Source organism: Zonotrichia leucophrys, chromosome 28, assembly GCF_028769735.1.
Source record: "Zonotrichia leucophrys gambelii isolate GWCS_2022_RI chromosome 28, RI_Zleu_2.0, whole genome shotgun sequence".
In the NCBI taxonomy this organism is placed as follows: domain Eukaryota; kingdom Metazoa; phylum Chordata; class Aves; order Passeriformes; family Passerellidae; genus Zonotrichia; species Zonotrichia leucophrys.
In genome coordinates, this window is record NC_088197.1 from 5,915,442 (window position 1) to 5,933,412 (window position 17,971).

General features: G+C 71.5%; 2 protein-coding genes across 3 annotated transcripts; one reads left to right on the plus strand and one right to left on the minus strand.

The window, feature by feature from the left end:
• Window positions 1–1,418: 1,418 nt before the first annotated feature.
• Window positions 1,419–6,393, minus strand: LOC135458725 (nascent polypeptide-associated complex subunit alpha, muscle-specific form-like). Its single transcript, XM_064733991.1, has 6 exons — window positions 5,949–6,393; window positions 4,180–5,194; window positions 3,266–3,450; window positions 2,785–2,922; window positions 1,753–1,946; window positions 1,419–1,631 (listed from the first exon to the last, which is right to left on the minus strand). The coding sequence occupies exons 1-6, from the start codon at window positions 6,391–6,393 to the stop codon at window positions 1,419–1,421; spliced, it is 2,190 nt and encodes a 729-aa protein (XP_064590061.1).
• Window positions 4,115–17,550, plus strand: NCAN (neurocan). Of its 2 annotated transcripts, none has more exons than XM_064734060.1 (15): window positions 4,115–4,370; window positions 8,697–8,776; window positions 9,766–10,167; window positions 10,977–11,151; window positions 11,320–11,447; window positions 12,292–12,585; window positions 12,805–13,653; window positions 13,732–14,799; window positions 14,973–15,089; window positions 15,193–15,306; window positions 15,460–15,618; window positions 15,706–15,788; window positions 15,869–16,013; window positions 16,491–16,673; window positions 16,770–17,550. In XM_064734060.1, the coding sequence occupies exons 2-15, from the start codon at window positions 8,704–8,706 to the stop codon at window positions 17,021–17,023; spliced, it is 4,044 nt and encodes a 1,347-aa protein (XP_064590130.1). In that variant the 5' UTR covers window positions 4,115–4,370; window positions 8,697–8,703; the 3' UTR covers window positions 17,024–17,550. The 2 variants fall into 2 exon arrangements, with proteins under 2 accessions (XP_064590130.1, XP_064590131.1); XM_064734061.1 differs by having other exon boundaries at window positions 4,118–4,370; window positions 16,766–17,550.
• Window positions 17,551–17,971: the final 421 nt, after the last annotated feature.

Here is a 17,971-nt window from a genome sequence, read left to right on the forward strand (position 1 = left end):
CACCTCCTCCCGCGCCTGCCGCCAGCGCCCCCTCCTCATGCCGGTGACCCCGAACCCTCCGGTGCTCGTTGGGAACCGGGAGGATCCCGGTGATCCTGAACCCTCCGGTGCTGCGGACGGAGATCGTGACCTGAACCCTCCGTGCTGCGAACCGGGGGATCCCGGTGACCCCGAACCCTCCGGTGCTGCGGAACCGGGAGGATCCCGGTGATCCTGAACCCTCCGGTGCTGCGGAACCGGGAGGATCCCGGTGATCCCGACCCCTCCAGTGCTCATTGGGAACCGGGAGGATCCCGGTGACCCCGACCCCTCCAGCTCTGCGTGTTCTCCATGCCTTTGTTATTTATCGAAATTCCCCCGAGCGCACAGGACGGGGCCTTAGGAAGGGTTTGGCACAGCCGGGTGTCGTTTGTCATTGACGCCAAGTGACAACGTGGTGGCATCTCGGCGCTGGGAAGGAGCAGGGCAGGGTGGCCGTGGTGCATCCCCCTGGAAGGGGATGGGGAAATGATATAATTGCCATAAATTTATTATAAGGCTGGTTTTAAGCCACAAACTGGCATTTAGCTCCCAGGGCTGAGGGCACCGGGGTCGCTGCATTGTCCCCAACAGTGTCACCACACCGCGAGTGCCTGCCACGTGTCACAGCGCTGCGAGCAGGTGTGAGGGTGGCGTGTGCCCTTAACGAGCTTGGCTTTGCTGCCGGGAGATGCCGCTCGCTGTCCCCGCACGGGACAATTAGCGCCCTGGCTAATTAATGAGCCAGCGCGGCCTCCTGCCAGCCTGCCGCTGACTGTGGCCAGGCCCGGTGTCCCCCGTGTCCCGTGCCAAAATCAGCGCAGGGGAGAGCTGGTGGCATCGCCACCCGGGGGTGGCCAAGGAGAGCCCGTGTCCCCTCCGTGTCCCCTCCCGTGTCCCCTCCCGTGTCCCAGGTGCGGGGCGGCGCTGCCCGAGGGGAAGGAGCGGGTCCGGCTGCCGGAAGGGGGGAAGGGAAGGAGGCAGTTGCCATGGAAACCGCAAATAAAATCAATGCACGCCGCCGGTGGGCTCGGAGCGCAGTCGGGCCCGGCCAGGGCAGCATCGCCGCGGCCCCGGGGGTCGCCGCAGCCCCTCCTGTGCCCTCCGTGCGTGCCCAGGGATGAGGGGACAGGGACAGCGCCGAGGGGGTCGCACCGTCCTGGCCTCGCCCCGTCCCCTCCGCAGCCCCGGCTGAGCCGCCCTGCCCAGCCCCAGCCCGGCAGCTCCGCCAGGACGGGCACGGCCGCCGCTTCTCCCCAGCCGCGGATCCTCCTGTCCGTCCGTCCGTCCGCCCGTCCCGGTGCCGGTGCCCCGAGCGCTGGCCCCAGCTGCGGCGGCGGCGGCCTCGCTAATGAGCTGCAGCGCTGATGAATGTGGCAGCTCTGCTGGAACGGCCGTCATTAGCCGCCGGCGGAGCTGAGCGGAATAACAAGCGGCTCCGGGGGCTCGGCGCGGGGTCCCCCCGAGCCCCCCGCGGCCGTGCGGGGACACCGGGCCGCGCTCCGGGGCCGCTCTGTGCCCGGCGAGGCTCCGGGGCGCCGCGGTGCCAGCAGCCCGAACCGGAGCGGCTCGGGACGCTCCCGGCCCCGCCGCCCGCCCGGTTTGGCTCTGTCCTGTGTGGGACAGGGCGGCCACCGCAGAGGAACCCCTCTGTCCCCAGCGGTGTCCCCACATCTGTCCCCACGCCGCGGGTTGGCCACGTCGCCCCTCTATTGTGACCTGGCTGAGTCCTACCAAACTCCTGTCACTCGTGTCACCAAAGTCGGCCCCCCGCTGTCCCCTGGGGGTTTGGGGACACTCGAGCAGCGGGGACCCCCCAGCCCGGGGCCGGAGCAGCCGCGGGGTCCCCGCGGGTCCCTGCCCCTCGCAGCGGGCGCCCCTCGGCGCTGTCACCGCACCCCAACCGCCCGCGGCCGCTCCCCGCGTCCCTGTCACAACAAAGGAAAACATCTCCGATGGAAACTGCGGGAGGGTCGTCACGGCAACACTGCTGCAGGATTTCACCAGAATCCCGGCGTTCGGGCTCAAAAAGACGCGCAGGGCCCGCGCTCCCCGCGCAGCCGCCGCCGCCGATCCTGCCGGGCTTGGGGCCCGAGAGCGGCACCGAGGGACGGGGACACCCCAACCGCGCTGTCCTGGGCCACCCGCGGGGCTCGGGGCCGTGGGGACACGGCGACAGCAGGCTCTGCCTCGTGGGAGCAGCTCGGGGCTGGATGTGGGGCTGGAGGGGTGCGGGGACCCCACCCTGGGCGAGGACAGTGACACTGGGACCGCTCGGTGCCAGCGCTGGTACTGCCATCCCTGGGCTCAGAGGGTGACACTGGGACCGCTCGGTGCCAGCGCTGGTACTGCCATCCCTGGGCTCAGAGGGTGACACTGGGACCGCTCGGTGACAGATGTGGCATTGCCACGCTGGACATAGTGCTGGGCTCAGAGGGTGGCACTGGGGCCCGCTGGAGTCACCTCCAGCTGCAGGGAGGACATTGGGACCCCGGACTGGTGCCAGGGCAGGAGCTGGTGCCCAGCGCGGCCCCGGGCCCGGAGCAGCTGCCGAGGAGGGGCAGAGGTGTCGGTGACACCCCGGTCCCCGAGCCGCGCTGGCGGTGGCTGCTGTGACATCCACCTGCATTCATCTCCTCTTGAGACCAGAGCTGGGCTCAGTCACCGCCAGCGCTGTCCCTGCCGCCCAAACGGCCGTGGCACATCCCCGGTGCTCTGCCCGGACTCGGTGTCCCCTGGGGGTGGCCCGGGGTGCCCCTCCCTCACCTCTGGGTCCCCGAGAGGCTCCGGGGCCCTCTCGAGGGCCGGGGTCGGGCTGCGAGCAGCTGTGGGGGAGCTTTTTGGGGTGGGTGACGCGTGGGACGCGCTGGGCCCAGAGGGAACGCGGGGTGAGCCCATCGATCCCTGCTCGGATTGCCGGGTGAAATTCAGGAGGACAAAGAGCAGCAGGGAGGATTTGGGGCTGCAGCAGGAAGGATTTGGGGCTGCAGGACCCAGCTGTGGTGGGGGGCACCAGGTGAGCATTTCCGAGCCAGTCCCACCTCATGGACCACTCCTGGCTCATCCTCCCCTCCCAACCACCCCAAAAGCACCCCGGGGTGCCCCTTCCAAAGATCCCTGGGGTGCCTGGATCCTCCGGGAGCGGGAGGCAGCCGCGATATCAAACCCCTGGGACCCTCTCCCCAATTCCCCCTGGCAAAGCCCACGGGGACGGCGCCCCCCGGCCCTGTGCCCCCGGCCCGGGCACCTCCACGGGCCGGGCCCGCCAGCTGCAGCCGCATAAAGGAGGGGAACAGAGGAGCTCTGTGCGCCGGCAACGCCGGGATTGTGCCGGAGCAGGGGGGGCTCACAAAAGGCAGGAAACGCCACCGAAAGTCGGGCACAATGGAGTCGGAAATGAGAACTTTGCTCTCGGGTTTCCACGGATCCATCCTATGGGCGAAATGGGGAGGGGGGATTCTCTGCTCTTGGTGCCAAGTCGCGGGAGACAGGCTGGCATTCTTCGGTCACCGGCGGGAAGGTGACCCCTTACCCACCCCCCCAGAAAACCCCCCCAAAGCCCAGTGATGGTTTCCTTCCCCCTTTTTGGGGGTCGTTTCTGGTAACGCAGCTCTTCAGCGAGTCTCGGTCATTTTGGGGGGGTTTGGGGCTTTTTGAAGTCTTTATGCACCCACAGCATCTCCCAGCCCCCCCCCTTCACCCCATTCCGGCCCCACACGGGGGTGCGGGGGGCTGGGGTTGCGCCCTGTAGGGCTTAACGGGAATTTTGGGGTGTGGAGGGGCTGGAAGATGCTCCCCTCTTTGGAAACACCCCCAAAAAATCAAGGCTGGGTCCCCCCCCCTTCCTGCTCTTATTACAGGGACCCCCCCACATCCCCTTCGGGACCCCACCCCCGTCACAGCCCCCCCACTTCCGCGGCCCCCCCATCTCTCTCAGCGCCCTCTTAGAGCCCCCCCCACTGTAGGGACCCCCCAGCCCCTTCCGCGCCGTGCGGGGCGCAGGGGGCGGCCCCGCTCCATGGGGAGGGGGCGGCCCCGGTTTGGGGGGGCCGGCCCGGGTTTGGGGGGGCGGCGCATGCGCGGCCGCCCCTCGCCCTGCGCCGGGCAGCGCGGAGCGGGCGCGGGTTCTCCGCCGCTGCGGGCAGGTGCGGGCGGCGGCACCGGCGGCACCGGCGGGGGGGCCCGGCCCGCCGCCAGCCGCGATTGGCCCGGCCCGGCCCGGCTCGGCCCCCTCCGGGGGGGGCCCGGCCCGCTGCCCCCGCTCCCAGGGCCGCTTTTAACCCCCGGTGCCGGCGGGGCTGCTCGGCTCTACCGGCGGCGATGAGTCCCGGCGCGCCCTGAGCACGGAGCAGGTACGTGCGGCACCGGCACCGGCACCGGCACCGGCACCGCCCCCGCTGCGGGCCGGCCGTGGGCACGGTGACACCGGCACGGCTACGGCAGGAGCGGGACGGATCCGCGCTGGGGGCGGGGATGGGGACGGTGACAGCGACACCGACACCGGTACCGGCAGCTCCACGGCAGGATCCGAGCCGGATCCGGGCTGGGGACGCGGCGGGGCTGCGGGGGCTGCAGGAATGCGGGGCCCGGTGGCGGCGGTGGGGACGGTGACACCGGCAGTGCTGCGGGGACGGGGATGGGGGCGGTGACACCGGCAGCGACACCGGCGCCACCACGGCAGGAGCGGGATGGAGCCGGGTGGGGAATGCGGGAGTGGGGGGGCCCGCGGCGGGGACGGGGACGGTGACACCGGCGGGGATGGGGATGGGGATGGGGACGGGGACGGTGACACCGGCAGGGATGGGGACGGTGACACCGGCGGGGACGGGGACGGTGACACCGGCAGGGATGGGGATGGGGACGGTGACACCGGCGGGGATGGGGACGGGGACGGTGACAGCGGCGGGGCTGTGCAGGATGGGGACGGTGACACCGGCGGGGATGTGGCAGGAGCGGGACGGATCCGGGCTGGGGACGCAGCGGGGACGGGGGACACTGGGGGTGACACTGTGGGGGCCGGGGTGAGGGAAGGTGGCCCTGGCGCGGGGGACATGCTGGGGACACTGAGGGGACCCTGTCAGGGATGGGGTGCAGGCTGGGGACAGCGGGGCCGGAGGGGACACTGCGGGGATCGGGGCACTGGGACAGCGGGACAATGGGGGCGTGGCCAGCGCCGCTGTGGGGACACCGGGACAGGGGGACACCGGGAGCACCGGAGCTCTCATGGGCTGGGGACACTGAGGCGACACGGGACACTGGGGACACGGGACAGGGACACCGTGCCCTGAGCCCCCAGGAGCTGGCAGCGACACAGAGGGCAAGCAGAGGGGTGGCAGGACAGGGCCACCCCCTGGGTGTCACCCCCTGGGTGTCACAGCCTGGGCCACCCGGTTCCTTGCTGGTGACACTGGTGGCTCCCTGGCGGGTCGGGAGCCGGGAATGTCCCTGTCCCGGGGTGGCAGTGCCATGGCCGGGATGTCCCCAGCACGGGGACACAGCAGCCGGGATGGATGGCAGGACGGATGTGGGGCGCGGGGCTCGGCAGCCCCACAATCGGTGGGACAGCGGTGCCCGGATCCGTGCCAGGCCCGCCGGCCCGGGGTGTCCCCCCGGTTCTGTCGCCGGGCGCGGTGTCGGGAGTCGCTCCCGGCGTGTGGCCGAGCCCCGGCAGGGCTGGGATGGAGCCCAGGGCTCGCAGCGATGCTGCACCGGCTCCGGAGCTTTGCAGGGAGAGGCAGAAAGCGGGGCAAAAAAGAATAAATAAATCTTTAAAAAAATTTAAAAAGAGGAGCAAATTCTAAAATAAAGGCTGCAGACTGTCTGCCTAATAAAAATCGCACCGGCAAAGGGCCCATATTGGCCGGGATCACAGCTTCCCGAGGTGCTAATTTATTCCGGCAGGCTGGGGGGAGCGGGGAGCATCACGTTGCCTGTGAGATGTGACGGCAGCGAGGTTTGCAGAATTCCTTTGTTGTGGGCAGAGAGGAGGGGACGCGGAGCCGGCCCCGCCGCCGGGCTCCCGCCGCGGCCCCGGGGACACCGGCAGGACAGCCCGGGGCCACCGGGACCCCGCGGCGCCGGGAGGGAGGTGGGTGCTGGGGAGGGGTCCGGGGGGCTCGGGGTGGGGGTGCAGGAGCAGCTCCAGGCATGGCAGCGGTGAGGGGGGACACGCGGGAGGGTGGGCACCGCGATGTCGCCCCTGCGTTGGTGGCACCGCTGGCCGGAGTGACCCGCGGGGGTATCGGAGGTCAGGGGGGCTGCGCTGGGCTTGGGGACAGCCGGTGGGCTTGGGGACAGTCGGTGGGCTCGGGGACAGCCGGTGGCACCGCCAGGGCTGGGGGTCCGCAGGGTGGGGACAGCCATGTCCCGCTGCATCCCGGCTGGGTGGGCAGTGCCCCTCTGTCCGGCCGCCCCTCCCTGTCCCCAGCGCTGTCCCCAATGTCCCCGAGGGGTCCCGGATCCGCCCCCGGCCCAGCCCGGGCTGGGGGCAGGTGGGGGGCACAGGAGACCCCCGCACTGACAGGGTGGTCCCGGCGGCCTGTGTGGAATTAAGCTCGGTTTCAGCTCAAGCTAATCACCAGCCCCGGCTTTGCATATTCATGAGCAGGATGAATTATTCATGAGGTGACAGCGAGTGACAGATGTGAAAATGTTCGCCCGGCTTTGGGGGGATCTGGGGGGGCGTTTTGCACCGGCGTTATTTTGGATTCCTCTCGTCTGCCGTTGCCCCGGTTGGGCCGGGACACCGAGGGGACACCGAGGGGACAGGGACAGGGACAGGGACCCGCTCCTTGTCCCAGCGAGGGCCGGGCCACGTGGCCTTGGGGACGTCACTGTGACACCGCCCTGACTGCGGGGACAGACCCCGCTGTGACATTCGGGCTCGGGTGGCCCTGGTGGCCCGGCCACCTCCGTCCCTCGGCAGCGCTGTGCCACCCCCGGGCCCTGTGCCACCCCCTGGCCTCGCTGCCACCACCGGGCCCTGCTTGGTGACACCCGTGCGGCCCTCGCTGCTTCCCCCGGGAATCCCGGCTGGATCCTGCCGGGGACCCGCGATCCATCCCGGGCCGGTCCCAGGGCCACCACAGGGCCGGGATGTGGCAGTGCCACCGCAGGGATGTGGCGGTGCCACCCCGGGCTGCCCCAGTCCCGGCGCTGCCACCCCGTGGAGTCACGGATGGCGACGAGAGGGAACGATTCCGCCGCGGGGACACCGCCCGGCCGTGGGGATACCGCGAGTGGTGGCCCTGGCCCCGCAGGGCTGGCCCGTCCCCTGTCCCTTGTCCTGACCGGGATAAACTTTTTGCTGGCTCAGCGCCTCGCCGGGGCTGCGGGCACCGACAGGGGCACAGCCACGGCAATGTCACGGCCATGTGTCCCCTGCGTGTGCCGAGGGCAGCGGGGACAGCCGCGGGTCCCCAGAGGAGCAGAGCTGCGTCCCGTCCCTGCCGCGGGGACACTTTGGGGACAGCTGAGCTCTCCCAGGTGCTGCCGGCCCGGCCTTTCCCGCTTCTCCTGCTGCGAAAGCAAATCCCGCAGGAAATCTGATGGCAGGGAAGGCACGGCCCAGCCAATAATTTATATTTTTTGCCAAGGAATTTCTATTTTCCCCCTGGAGCGGGAGGAACGGGCAGAGTTTGGGGCTGACCCGGCGGAATTCCCTTCCCGGAGCGTCCCGAGCGGGGCTGCAGGAGCCGCTGGCGCTGCCCCGGGGCTGCTTTGGGCCTTTCCAGCCCCTGGGGGATTCACCCGGCCAAAGGCGCCTCCGCCGCCCATTCCCGAGCCCGGAATGTCCCAGGTCACCTCCCTGTCCCCTCCCAGCTCGTGGCTCTGGGGACAGAGCGGCCCGCGGAGGGGAAGGGGCCGCCAAGGCTTTTTTCTCGAGGAGGAATCAGATTAAACGCGGTTCTGCATCCCCGGAAAGGCCCTTTGCCAGCGGGGGTCTCCTTTCTTCTCGCCATTTCTCTCTTTCTTTCTATTTTCGTCCCATAAAAGCACAGAAGGGACGGGGGGAGGCACCGAGGGCTGGGAAATGGAGCATTGGGGGTGGGGGGTGAGGCACACTCGGTTTGGGGCTCCCGGTGCCCCCCAGATCCGCGCCTGGCACAGGGCAGGGATGGGGGAAAGCAGGAGCAGCGAATTCCAGCGTGGAGCAGAGGGGGGGACTCGGGGCTCGGCTCGGGCTCCTGGGCACGTGGTGGCACTTTGGGGTTTGGGGGCGCTGGGGGTGCCCCTGGTGCCTCTGCCCGGCCGGCCGGGCACCCCAGGGCTGAGGGATGGCTGCGGTGGGAGCTGGGTGATGGTGGTGGGCACTGGGTGATGGTGGTGGGCACTGGAATATGGCTGCGGTGGGCACTGGGTGATGGTGGTGGGCACAGGGTGATGGTGGTGGGCACTGGAATATGGCTGTGGTGGGCACTGGGTGATGGCTGTGCCAGGTGATGGTTGTGGTGGGTGTTGTTTGATGGAACTGGGTGGTGATGGTGGGCACAGGAAGATGGTTGTGGTGGGCACTGGGTGATGGACACTGGGTGATGATGGTGGGAGCTGGGTGATGGTGACAGGCTCTGGGTGATGGTGACAGGCTCTGGGTGTCCAGGATGGCCCGGCCTGGCGGGTCCGGGATGGCACGGCCTGGCACGGCCTGGCACGGCCTGGCAGCCCCGCTGTCCCCGCAGGTCCAGGATGGTCCCTGTGATGGGGGATGCCGCCTGCTGGGTCCTGCTCGGGCTCTCCCTGCTCCCCATCGCCGTCCTGGGTAAGTGCTCGGCGGCCGGGGCTCATTAGGGAGCGAACGGCAATTAATGATGAACTCGGGGCCAGTTCATCAATAAATCCCGGGCAGGGCTGGGGCTGCGGCGGGATTAGGGAGGGAGAAGCCCCCAGGCCCCCTCCCTCCGCTGGGATCGCTGCAGGCGAGACCGTAAATCCTTAAATCCCCCTCCCCAGGCCCGGCTGAGCCCCCCGGGGATTTGCCGGGGCTCTGAGCCGTGTCCCCCCCTGTCCCCCTCGGCTTCGGGGACACCGCAGCTCGGGGGCTTTGGGATCGGGGGCCTTTGGATGGGGGGCTTTGGGATCGCCCAGCCCGGAGCTCTCCCTGTGCCCCAATGAGCCGAGGGCTGAGAGGGAGGGAGAGGAAGGCCCCGGGTGGGGGAGGAAGGCCCCGGGTGGGGGGGATTAGTGGCTGTCCCCGGCCCCCCGCTGGTCCCTGACCCCACCGGGGGGTCCAGGGGGGCCCGAGGCGCGGGGGATTTGAGGCGCTGGGAGCCTGCGCAGGCTGGGACGGGATTAGCGCGGGAGGAGGATGAGGAGGAGGAGGAGGAGGAGAGGGTGGTCACGGTCCTGCCGCGCTTTATCCCAGCACGGGGGGGCTTTTCCCCGGTGCCACCGGGCTCGGGGGCGTCCTTGGCGAGCGATCCCCCTGTGCTGCAGGGCCAGGGAGCGCTGGTGACCCCCGGGAGCCGAGTGGCACCCAGGGGTGCAGAGCAGCGCCCTCCCCCTGGGGACACCCCGAGGGGCCGGGCAGCATCCTGGGGAGGGGCGCGGACCCCCCCGAGTCGGGGTTCAGCCCCAGAGGGGTCACGGCCGGGCTGCAGCCGCTCGATGGGGCGGCCGCGCTTTATCCCACCCCATCCTCCCGTTCCTGCCCCTCCTGGGGGGCTCAGCGGAGCCCCCCACACCCTGCCATGCCCCCAACCCTCCGTGCTGTGCCAATGCCCCGAGGCAGCCGCGCCGCTGTCCCCGCAGGCTCGCAGGACGAGGGGAAGGTGATCCACATCACGCGGGTGCAGCACCAGGCGGTGCGCGTGGGGCTGGGCGAGCCCGCCACCCTGCCCTGCCTCTTCCTGCTGCACCCCCCGGCCTCGCTGGGCCCCAACGAGCCCCCGGAGCCGCCGCGCGTCAAATGGAGCAAGGTGCGCTCGGCCGGCGGCCAGCGGGAGGACGCGCCCGTCCTGGTGGCCAAGGAGAGCGCCGTGAAGGTGGTGCGGGCCTACGAGGGCCGGGTGGCGCTGCCCGGCTACGGCCGCGACCGCTCCAACGCCTCGCTGCACCTGCGGGCGGCCCGCGCCAGCGACGCGGGGCTCTACCGCTGCGAGGTGGTGGCGGGCATCGACGATGAGCAGGACCTGCTGCCGCTGGAGGTGACGGGTGAGCGGGCACGGCCATGGGCACGGCCATGGGCACGGCTATGGGGCACGGCCATGGGCACGGCCAGAGGGCACGGCTATGGGGCACGGCTATGGGGCACGGCCATGGGCACGGCTATGGGGCACGGCCATGGGGGCACGGCCATGGGCACGGCCAGCGGGCACGGCTATGGGGGCACGGCTATGGGGGCACGGCCATGGGCACGGCCAGAGGGCACGGCTATGGGGCACGGCTATGGGGCACGGCCATGGGCACGGCCAGGGGGGCACGGCTATGGGGCACGGCTATGGGGCACGGCTATGGGCACGGCCATGGGCACGGCCAGGGGGCACGGCTATGGGGCACGGCTATAGGGCACGGCCATGGGCACGGCTATGGGGGCACGGCCATGGGCACGGCCAGGGGGCACGGCTATGGGGCACGGCCAGGGGGGCGCTGGGGCGGTGGTGCAACCCCTGGCGCTGAGGGAGGGTGGGTGGGTTGGGCATTCAGGGTGAGCTGGGCACCCCATGAGAGCTGGGCACCCCGTTTGTTCCCTGCACGCCATGAGAATTGTGAGCCCCATTTATTCCCTTCACACAATTTATTCCCTGCACCCCATTTTCTCCCCGTACCCCATGGCAGCTCTCCCCTCCATGTACCCCCTACACCCTACAAGCCGTGTCCCAAGTGCCCCATGGCAGTTGGGCACCCCATGAACCCGAAACCCCGTCCCAGTTCTGCATCCCCTGCCAATCCTGCACCCCGTGCCAGCCCTGCATCCCCCCAGCCGTGTCCTGCTGCCCCATGTCCCCTCTCGCTGTCCCCAGGCGTTGTGTTCCACTACCGGCCCGCGGGCGAGCGCTACGCTCTGAGCTTCCCCGCCGCCCGCCGCGCCTGTCGCGACAACTCCGCCGTCATCGCCTCCCCCCAGCACCTCCAGGCCGCCTTCGAGGACGGCTACGACAACTGCGACGCGGGCTGGCTGAGCGACCAGAGCGTGCGGTGAGAGCGCGGGGCGGGCCAGCCCCTGGCTACCCCCCAAACCACCCCTGCCCACTCCGGGCACCCCCGGGCCATCGCCTGGCCACTCTGGGAACCCCCAGGAACCCCCGGGGACCCCCGGGCCGCCCTCCCGGCCGAGCCCCGCGCCCACCGTGCCCCTCCCGGCAGGTACCCCATCACCCTGTCCCGGCCCGGCTGCTACGGAGACCGCGAGAGCCTCCCCGGCGTGCGCAGCTACGGCCGCAGGGAGCCCGAGGAGCGCTACGACGTGTACTGCTACTCCCGGGAGCTGCGAGGCAAGGGCTGCGCGCCGGGAGGGTGCCAGGGGGGTCCCGGGGTGGCCCGGGGGGTCCTTGTGTGCCCAGGGGGTCCCTGCATGCCCACGGCCTGGCCACGAGCACGGCTGGGTGCCCAGGGGTGTCCCTGTTCTTTCCTGGCCATGGTGTGGCTGGGTGCCCACGATGTCCCTCCGCGGTCACGGTGTGACTGGCTGCGTGCCCAGAGATGTCCCTTTGTGGCCATGGCACGGCTGGGTGCCCCGGGATGTCCCTCTGTGCCCATGGCACGGCTGGGTGACCCAAGGATGTCCCTCCATGTCCATGGCACGGCTGGGTGCCCCGGGATGTCCCTCCCTGGCCATGGCACGGCTGGGTGCCCACGATGTCCCTCCCTGGCCATGGCACGGCTGGGTGCCCCGGGATGTCCCTCTGTGGCCATGGCACGGCTGGGTGACCCAAGGATGTCCCTCCATGTCCATGGCACGGCTGGGTGCCCACGATGTCCCTCTGCAGCCATGGCACATCTGAGTGCCCCGGGATGTCCCTCTGTGCCCATGGCACGGCTGGGTGCCCAGGGATGTCCCTCTGTGCCCATGGCACGGCTGGGTGCCCACGATGTCCCTCCCTGGCCATGGCACGGCTGGGTGCCCACGATGTCCCTCCCTGGCCATGGTATCCCCACGATGTCCCTCCACGGCCACCCCTCCGTGCGTCCCTGCCCAGCGGGTCCGGGTGGGTGCCAGCGCTCCGTGCCATCCTTGGCACCGCCACCGAGCGTGGCCGCAGCGCTCAGGCCACGGGGCCACCCCAAAAGCGCCATCCCCTTCGTGTCGCGGTGTCGCCAAGAGCCCCCTCTCCGCAGGGACCGTGTTCTACGCCACGGCTCCGGGGCGCTTCACCTGGCAGGGCGCCCGCCGGCACTGCCGCAGCCGCGGGGCAGCGCTGGCCACCACGGGCCAGCTCTACCTGGCCTGGCGACAGGGCCTGGACCAGTGCGACCCGGGCTGGCTGGCGGACGGCAGCGTGCGCTACCCCATCCGCCAGGCGCGCCCCAAGTGCGGGGGCGAGGCCCCGGGCGTGCGCACCCTCTACCAGTTCCCGAACCGCACCGGCTTCCCCCCCGCCGCCTCCCGGTTCGACGCGTACTGCTACAAAGGTGAGCGGGACCCCCGAGCCGCCCCCGCCGCTCCCTCCTTCCCGCGGGGATCGGGGGGCGCCGCCGGGAAAATTGCTGTCCATGAATATTTAATAGGGGAATTAATGAGATAAATGAGGGGGGCGGCGCTGGGAGGGAGCTCAGCTCCGCCCTGTGCGGGGCGGGGGATGCGGTGCTCGGTGCTGAGGGAGCTACGGGACCCCCGTGCTGTCCCCACAGCCGCGGGTCCCGGTGACACGGAGCCGCCGGTGCTGCCGGTGCCGCCCACGCCCGACCCGCCGGGCAGCGACAACGTGCTGGTGGAGCACGGCGAGGACCCGGGCACGTCCGGGGACACCCGCGACCGCCACGACCTCCTGTCCCCGCCGGGGCCCGCGGCGCCGGGCGGCGATGAGGACGAGCAGCTGCGGGCGGGCGGCAGCGCGGGGACACCGCGCGGTGACCGCCCTGGCACGGCCCCGCCACCGGCACCGGCGGCTCCGGGGCTGCCCGCGGGCCGTGCCGCGTCCCCGCCGCCCACCGCGGCCACCGCGCCGGCCTGGCCCCACGAGGAGGAGCCTCTGAACGTGGTGGATGCCGAGAGCGCCTGGCGGGACCCTCCGAGCGCCAGCCCGGCCCGAGGAGACCCCGCGGGACCCCCGGGCACCCTCCCGGCCCATCCCCACGGCCCAGCCCCGGAGCGCAGCCCCGGCCCGTCCTTGTCACCGCCTGGGCTGGGCACGGTCCCCAGCGCGGCCCCGGAGCCCCCCGGCACCCTCCCAGGCAGCTCCAGCGCCCCGAGGCGGAGCTACCCCGGCCTCAACGGGCGCTACTTCCAGCTCCAGCGGCACAGCCGGGACCCCGCGGTGACAGCTGGGGACACCGCTGTGACCACGGGGATTGTCACCTCCGGGGACCCCGCGGTGGCAGCGGGGATCGTCACCCAGGCCCCCGCGCTGGCGCAGGAGGTGCGGGGAGCGGCAGCCAACGCCGTGGAGCTGTGGAGCCCCCCCGGAGGCGGCAGCGAGAGCCCCCGGCGGGAGGGTCCGCACGCGTCCCCCAACGCGCTGCAGGAGGACCCCAGCCCCGGTGAGTGACCCCGGACACGGCCGCGGCTCCCGGCGCGGTCCCCGCTCGGTGACACCGTGGCCGTGCCGTCTCTTGCAGGGTTCGCGGCCGCCGCCACCGCCCCGGCGGATCCGGGGACCCCCGCGGGGACCCCGCCCGTGCCGCCGCCGTCCCCCGCCGCTCCCCGCGACGCTCGGGGACACCGCGACATCGCCGGCGCCCGCGGGGACTCCCCGAGGCCACCCGCGGATGGCGCCGAGGACTTCTCCGGGGACGGCCCGTCCCGGGAGGGCGGCGGCTCCGCGCCCCCGCTGCCCCCGCTGCCCCCGGCCCCGCTGGTGGCCGAGGGTCCCGAGCTGCCCCCGCAGCCCCGCGGGGACGGCGGCGACGGCAGCGGGGCCGCGGGGGACGGCGCGCTGGAGCGGCAGAGGAAGGCGGTGACGTTCCTGGAGCCGGAGGGTCCCTCCGAGGGACACCCTGCCTCCCCCGGCCACACCGAGGGGGCTCCTCCGGGGCCCCGGGACCGCTCGGGCCCCACGGTTCCCAACGGGGCGGCAGAGCCCGGCCAGGAGCAGCCGGAGGAATCCAGGGGTGTCGGGAATGGCGCAGCCGAGCCCAGCACCGAAACAGCCGCGTTATCCCCGGCCTGGGATGTCCCCTCACCGTCCCCGTCCCCCGCGGGCACCGAGGCGCTGCCGTGGGCCGGCACCGAGCGGCCGGAGGAGCCGGCGCTGCTGGAGCCGGGGGCCGAGGAGGGCTCCGCAGGCTTCGCTCCCGCAGACCCGCAGCCCACCCAGCGCTCCGAGCCGGGGCCGGGGGCGGCCGAGCAGCTCCTCCTGTCCCCCCCCGCCACCCCCGAGCCCCCAACCCCACCGGCCCCCGGCGAGGAGGACGCGTCCGGCGAGCCCAGGCGGGAGGAGCCCCCCGCGCCCCTCGGCTCCGCCACCCGCGGGCCCTGGCCGCCCCCCGGTGCCCCCCAGGCCGGGGGGACCGAGCCCGCCGGGTCCCCGAGAGCGGGGCTGCTCCCGGAGCCCTCGGCGGAGCCCGAGCCGGGGGGCCCGGGGGGGTCCCCGCTGCTGGACACCGACAGCGGCAGCGGGGAGGAGCCGGCGCTGGACGAGCGGGAGCTGCTGGCCTGGGCGGGCACCGGCAACGCCAGCGGGCACGGTGAGCGGCGGGCACGGTGAGCCGCGGGCACCGGGGCTGTGGAGGTTTTGAGGCGGAGGTTTGGGCGATGTCGCTCCTTTTATCCGAATTTCCTCGCTGGGAGGCGATGGGGCGGGAGCGGGGGTCGCACCGCGCCCCCCAGCCTGGCTCAGGGCGCCGCTGCCGCCCCGCAGCGCCGCCGGACCCGTGCCAGAGCAACCCGTGCCTGCACGGCGGGACGAGCCGCGCCAACGGCACCGTGTGCGGCTGCAGCTGCGCCCCGGGCTTCACCGGCGAGAACTGCGAGATCGGTGAGCGCCGGGCACCGGGCGTGGGGGGCATCGCGGCTCCGGGCGCTGCGCGGTGCCCCCTCCTCGCTCGCTGGTGTCGCCGCAGCTGCCGCTGTCCCCGCAGACATCGATGACTGCCTGTCCAGCCCGTGCCAGAACGGCGGCACCTGCATCGACGAGGTCAATTCCTTCGTGTGCCTCTGCCTGCCCAGCTACGGCGGCAGCCGCTGCGAGAAAGGTGCGCACAGCCCCGGTGTCCCCCCGGTGTCCCCCCGGTGTCCCCCCAGTGTCCCCCCGGTGTCCCCCGGCCCGGCTGTGTCACCGCTGGGCCCCGCGGAAGGGGACACAGATCGGTCCCTGGCTGTGCCGCCACTGTCGCGCTGTCCCGCAGACACCGAGGGCTGTGACCACAACTGGCACAAGTTCCAGGGCCACTGCTACCGCTACTTCGCCCGCCGGCGCTCCTGGGAGGACGCGGAGCGCGACTGCCGCCGCCGGGCCGGGCACCTCACCAGCATCCACTCGCAGGAGGAGCACGCCTTCATCAACGGTGCGCCGGGGGTCCCCAGTCCCCCAATCCCCCTCCCCGGGCGCTGCTCGCCCCCTCCGTGCGAGCCGCGGCCGCCTCTCCCCGCAGGCTTCGGCCACGAGAACACCTGGATCGGCCTCAACGACCGCATCGTGGAGCAGGACTTCCAGTGGACCGACAACACCGCCTTGGTGAGGGCTTGGGGGGCTCGGGGGGCTCGGGGTGCGGGCAGGGGGCGCGGGGGGCGTCACCCGCTCCGGTGGCCCCGCAGCAATACGAGAACTGGCGGGAGAACCAGCCCGACAACTTCTTCGCGGGCGGCGAGGACTGCGTGGTGCTCGTGTCCCACGAGATCGGCAAGTGGAACGACGTGCCCTGCAACTACAACCTGCCCTACATCTGCAAGAAGGGCACAGGTAGCGCCCCGTCCCGCAGCTGTCCCCGTCCCGCAGTCCCTGGGGTCCCTGTCCCCATCCCGCAGCCCCCAGACCCCTCCCCATCCCCAGGCAGCCTCTCCCAGGCCAACTCCCGCAGTTCTCCCCTAAATCTCCATTTTTCCTCTTTCCCCGCGATCAATCCCTCCCTCAGCGCTCGCGTTTGTTTAATTTGCTCCCATCGAACCCATTAAATTCCCATTCCTTACCTCGGGAAGTTCCATTAACCTCCAGCTGCTCCTCCCCAGCCCGCGCGCTAATGACGCCCCAATAAGGCCATTAATTAACCAATTAAACCCTGGGGACAGACAGCTCGCTGCCACCCTGACGGACGAGCCTGTCCCGAAGCCACCAGCGGTGTCCCCAGGGGTGGCCGGGGGGCTCCTGGGTGTCCCGGACCGCTGTCCCTCGTCCCCTCCCGGTAACGGGGGGTGACGGAGCTCTGTGCCGCCCTCCCAGTGCTGTGCGGGCCCCCCCCGGAGGTGCCGAACGCTTTCCCGGTGGGGAAGAGGAGGGAGAGGTACAACATCCACTCCAGCGTGCGCTACCAGTGCCACGAGGGCTTCACCCAGCGCCACGTGCCCACCATCAGGTGCCACAGCAGCGGCAAGTGGGACCGGCCCAAAATCCTCTGCACAAAACGTTAGTGGGGCACCCGGGAGGGGCTGATCCCCGTGGGAGGGGTCCGGAAGCCGGGGCTGACCCCCCCGCGTGCCCCCCATTGCCCCCGTTAGCCAGGCGGTCGCACCGAGCGCGGCGGCACCGGCGGCACCGGCACAGCCACCCGCACCACCAGCACCACCACCACAAACCGCGCAAGGAGCGGCGAAAACGCCGCCAGCGCCTCCGGCTGGACTGGATGGAGGAGGGCCACTACTTCTAGAGCCGGGCGAGCACAACGGGGTCCCCGGGGGGTGTGGTGGCGCCCCCCGGCCCCGTCCCAGCCCCTCCCGCCCCCCTTTTTTAGCCCCCTTTTGGCTTTAGCTCCTTAGGATGCCCGGCCCCGTAGGGAATAGGATCCGGAGGGGGCGGCTGCGTGTGCGCCCCCAGCCCTCCCTGCATGTCCCGCGCTCAGCCCCCGGCCCGGGCTGGGCCCCCAGCCCCGCACGGGGACCCCCAAGCTGGGCTCTGTCCCTGTCCCCAGAGCGGGGCTGGGTCAGGCAGCCCCCCTGTCCCACCCGGGGCGGCTCTGGTTTTTTAGCAGCCCCCCCTCCCCATTTCCCCGCCCCAGCTCCCCGGGGCGTCCCCGCGGCCGGCGCGGCTGGGGCGGGGGGGACACGGCGGCTGCGGGGTCTCTGTCCCGCTCTGGGGGTGCTCGGTTTGGTTCTGTCCCCTCTCCGCTCGTTTCGGGTCCCCGTTGGAGTTGGCGTGTGTGTGTGTGTGTGCGGCGCTTTCCGATCTCTGCTGTTTGCGACGTGACTGCCGTGTCCCCTCCCCGCCCCCCTCCTGGCGCCCCCTCCCCATTTCTGACTCTGCCTTTCTGTACTGCTGGACATTTTAATAAATTTTTTTAACAGTTGAGCGACCCCCGCCCTTTCCTGGGGACCCTGGGACGTGTCCCCCCCCCGCCTGGCGCCGCTCCCCAGCTGCCTCCTCCACCGCCCCCATCAATCCCGAGCAGCCCCAAACCGTCCCCCAGGGCCCCCCGTGTCGCATCCGCCACCTGCTCGCGGTGGTGGCCGTCACCTGTGTCCCCCTGGAGATGGGGAGACGCCAATGGATTTTCTGGGGTGATTCCTGCCCAAAACACCCTCCAGCACCGGCCCCCGAGGTTCCCCCGGCCCCTGTCACCCGCGGCCCCGCTGTCCCCTCCCAGACATTTATTCCCAGTCGTTAAAGGTGATTTACGGGCTGTGCTCAGCGGGAGCGCGTCCCGAGCCCCTCCGGACCGGGGGTCCCCATCCGTGCCCCCCCCGCGGTGCCCCCTGCCAGCTCTGTGA

Excerpts from the sequence above, each read along its gene's own strand:
- LOC135458725 (XM_064733991.1), bottom strand. The coding sequence starts at position 6,393 with ATGCAGCGGGACATGGCTGTCCCCACCCTGCGGACCCCCAGCCCTGGC. Across the intron at positions 5,195-5,948 it reads GCTGCCGTCACATCTCACAG|CGGCGCTGGCCACGCCCCCA; the intron begins GCAACGTGATGC and ends GTGTCCCCACAG. Across the intron at positions 3,451-4,179 it reads CCCCCCCGCCGGTGCCGCCG|GATGGATCCGTGGAAACCCG; the intron begins GTGCCGCCGCCC and ends TTTCGCCCATAG.
- NCAN (XM_064734060.1), top strand. The coding sequence starts at position 8,704 with ATGGTCCCTGTGATGGGGGATGCCGCCTGCTGGGTCCTGCTCGGGCTC. Across the intron at positions 8,777-9,765 it reads GCTCCCCATCGCCGTCCTGG|GCTCGCAGGACGAGGGGAAG; the intron begins GTAAGTGCTCGG and ends CTGTCCCCGCAG. Across the intron at positions 15,090-15,192 it reads CGGCGAGAACTGCGAGATCG|ACATCGATGACTGCCTGTCC; the intron begins GTGAGCGCCGGG and ends CTGTCCCCGCAG.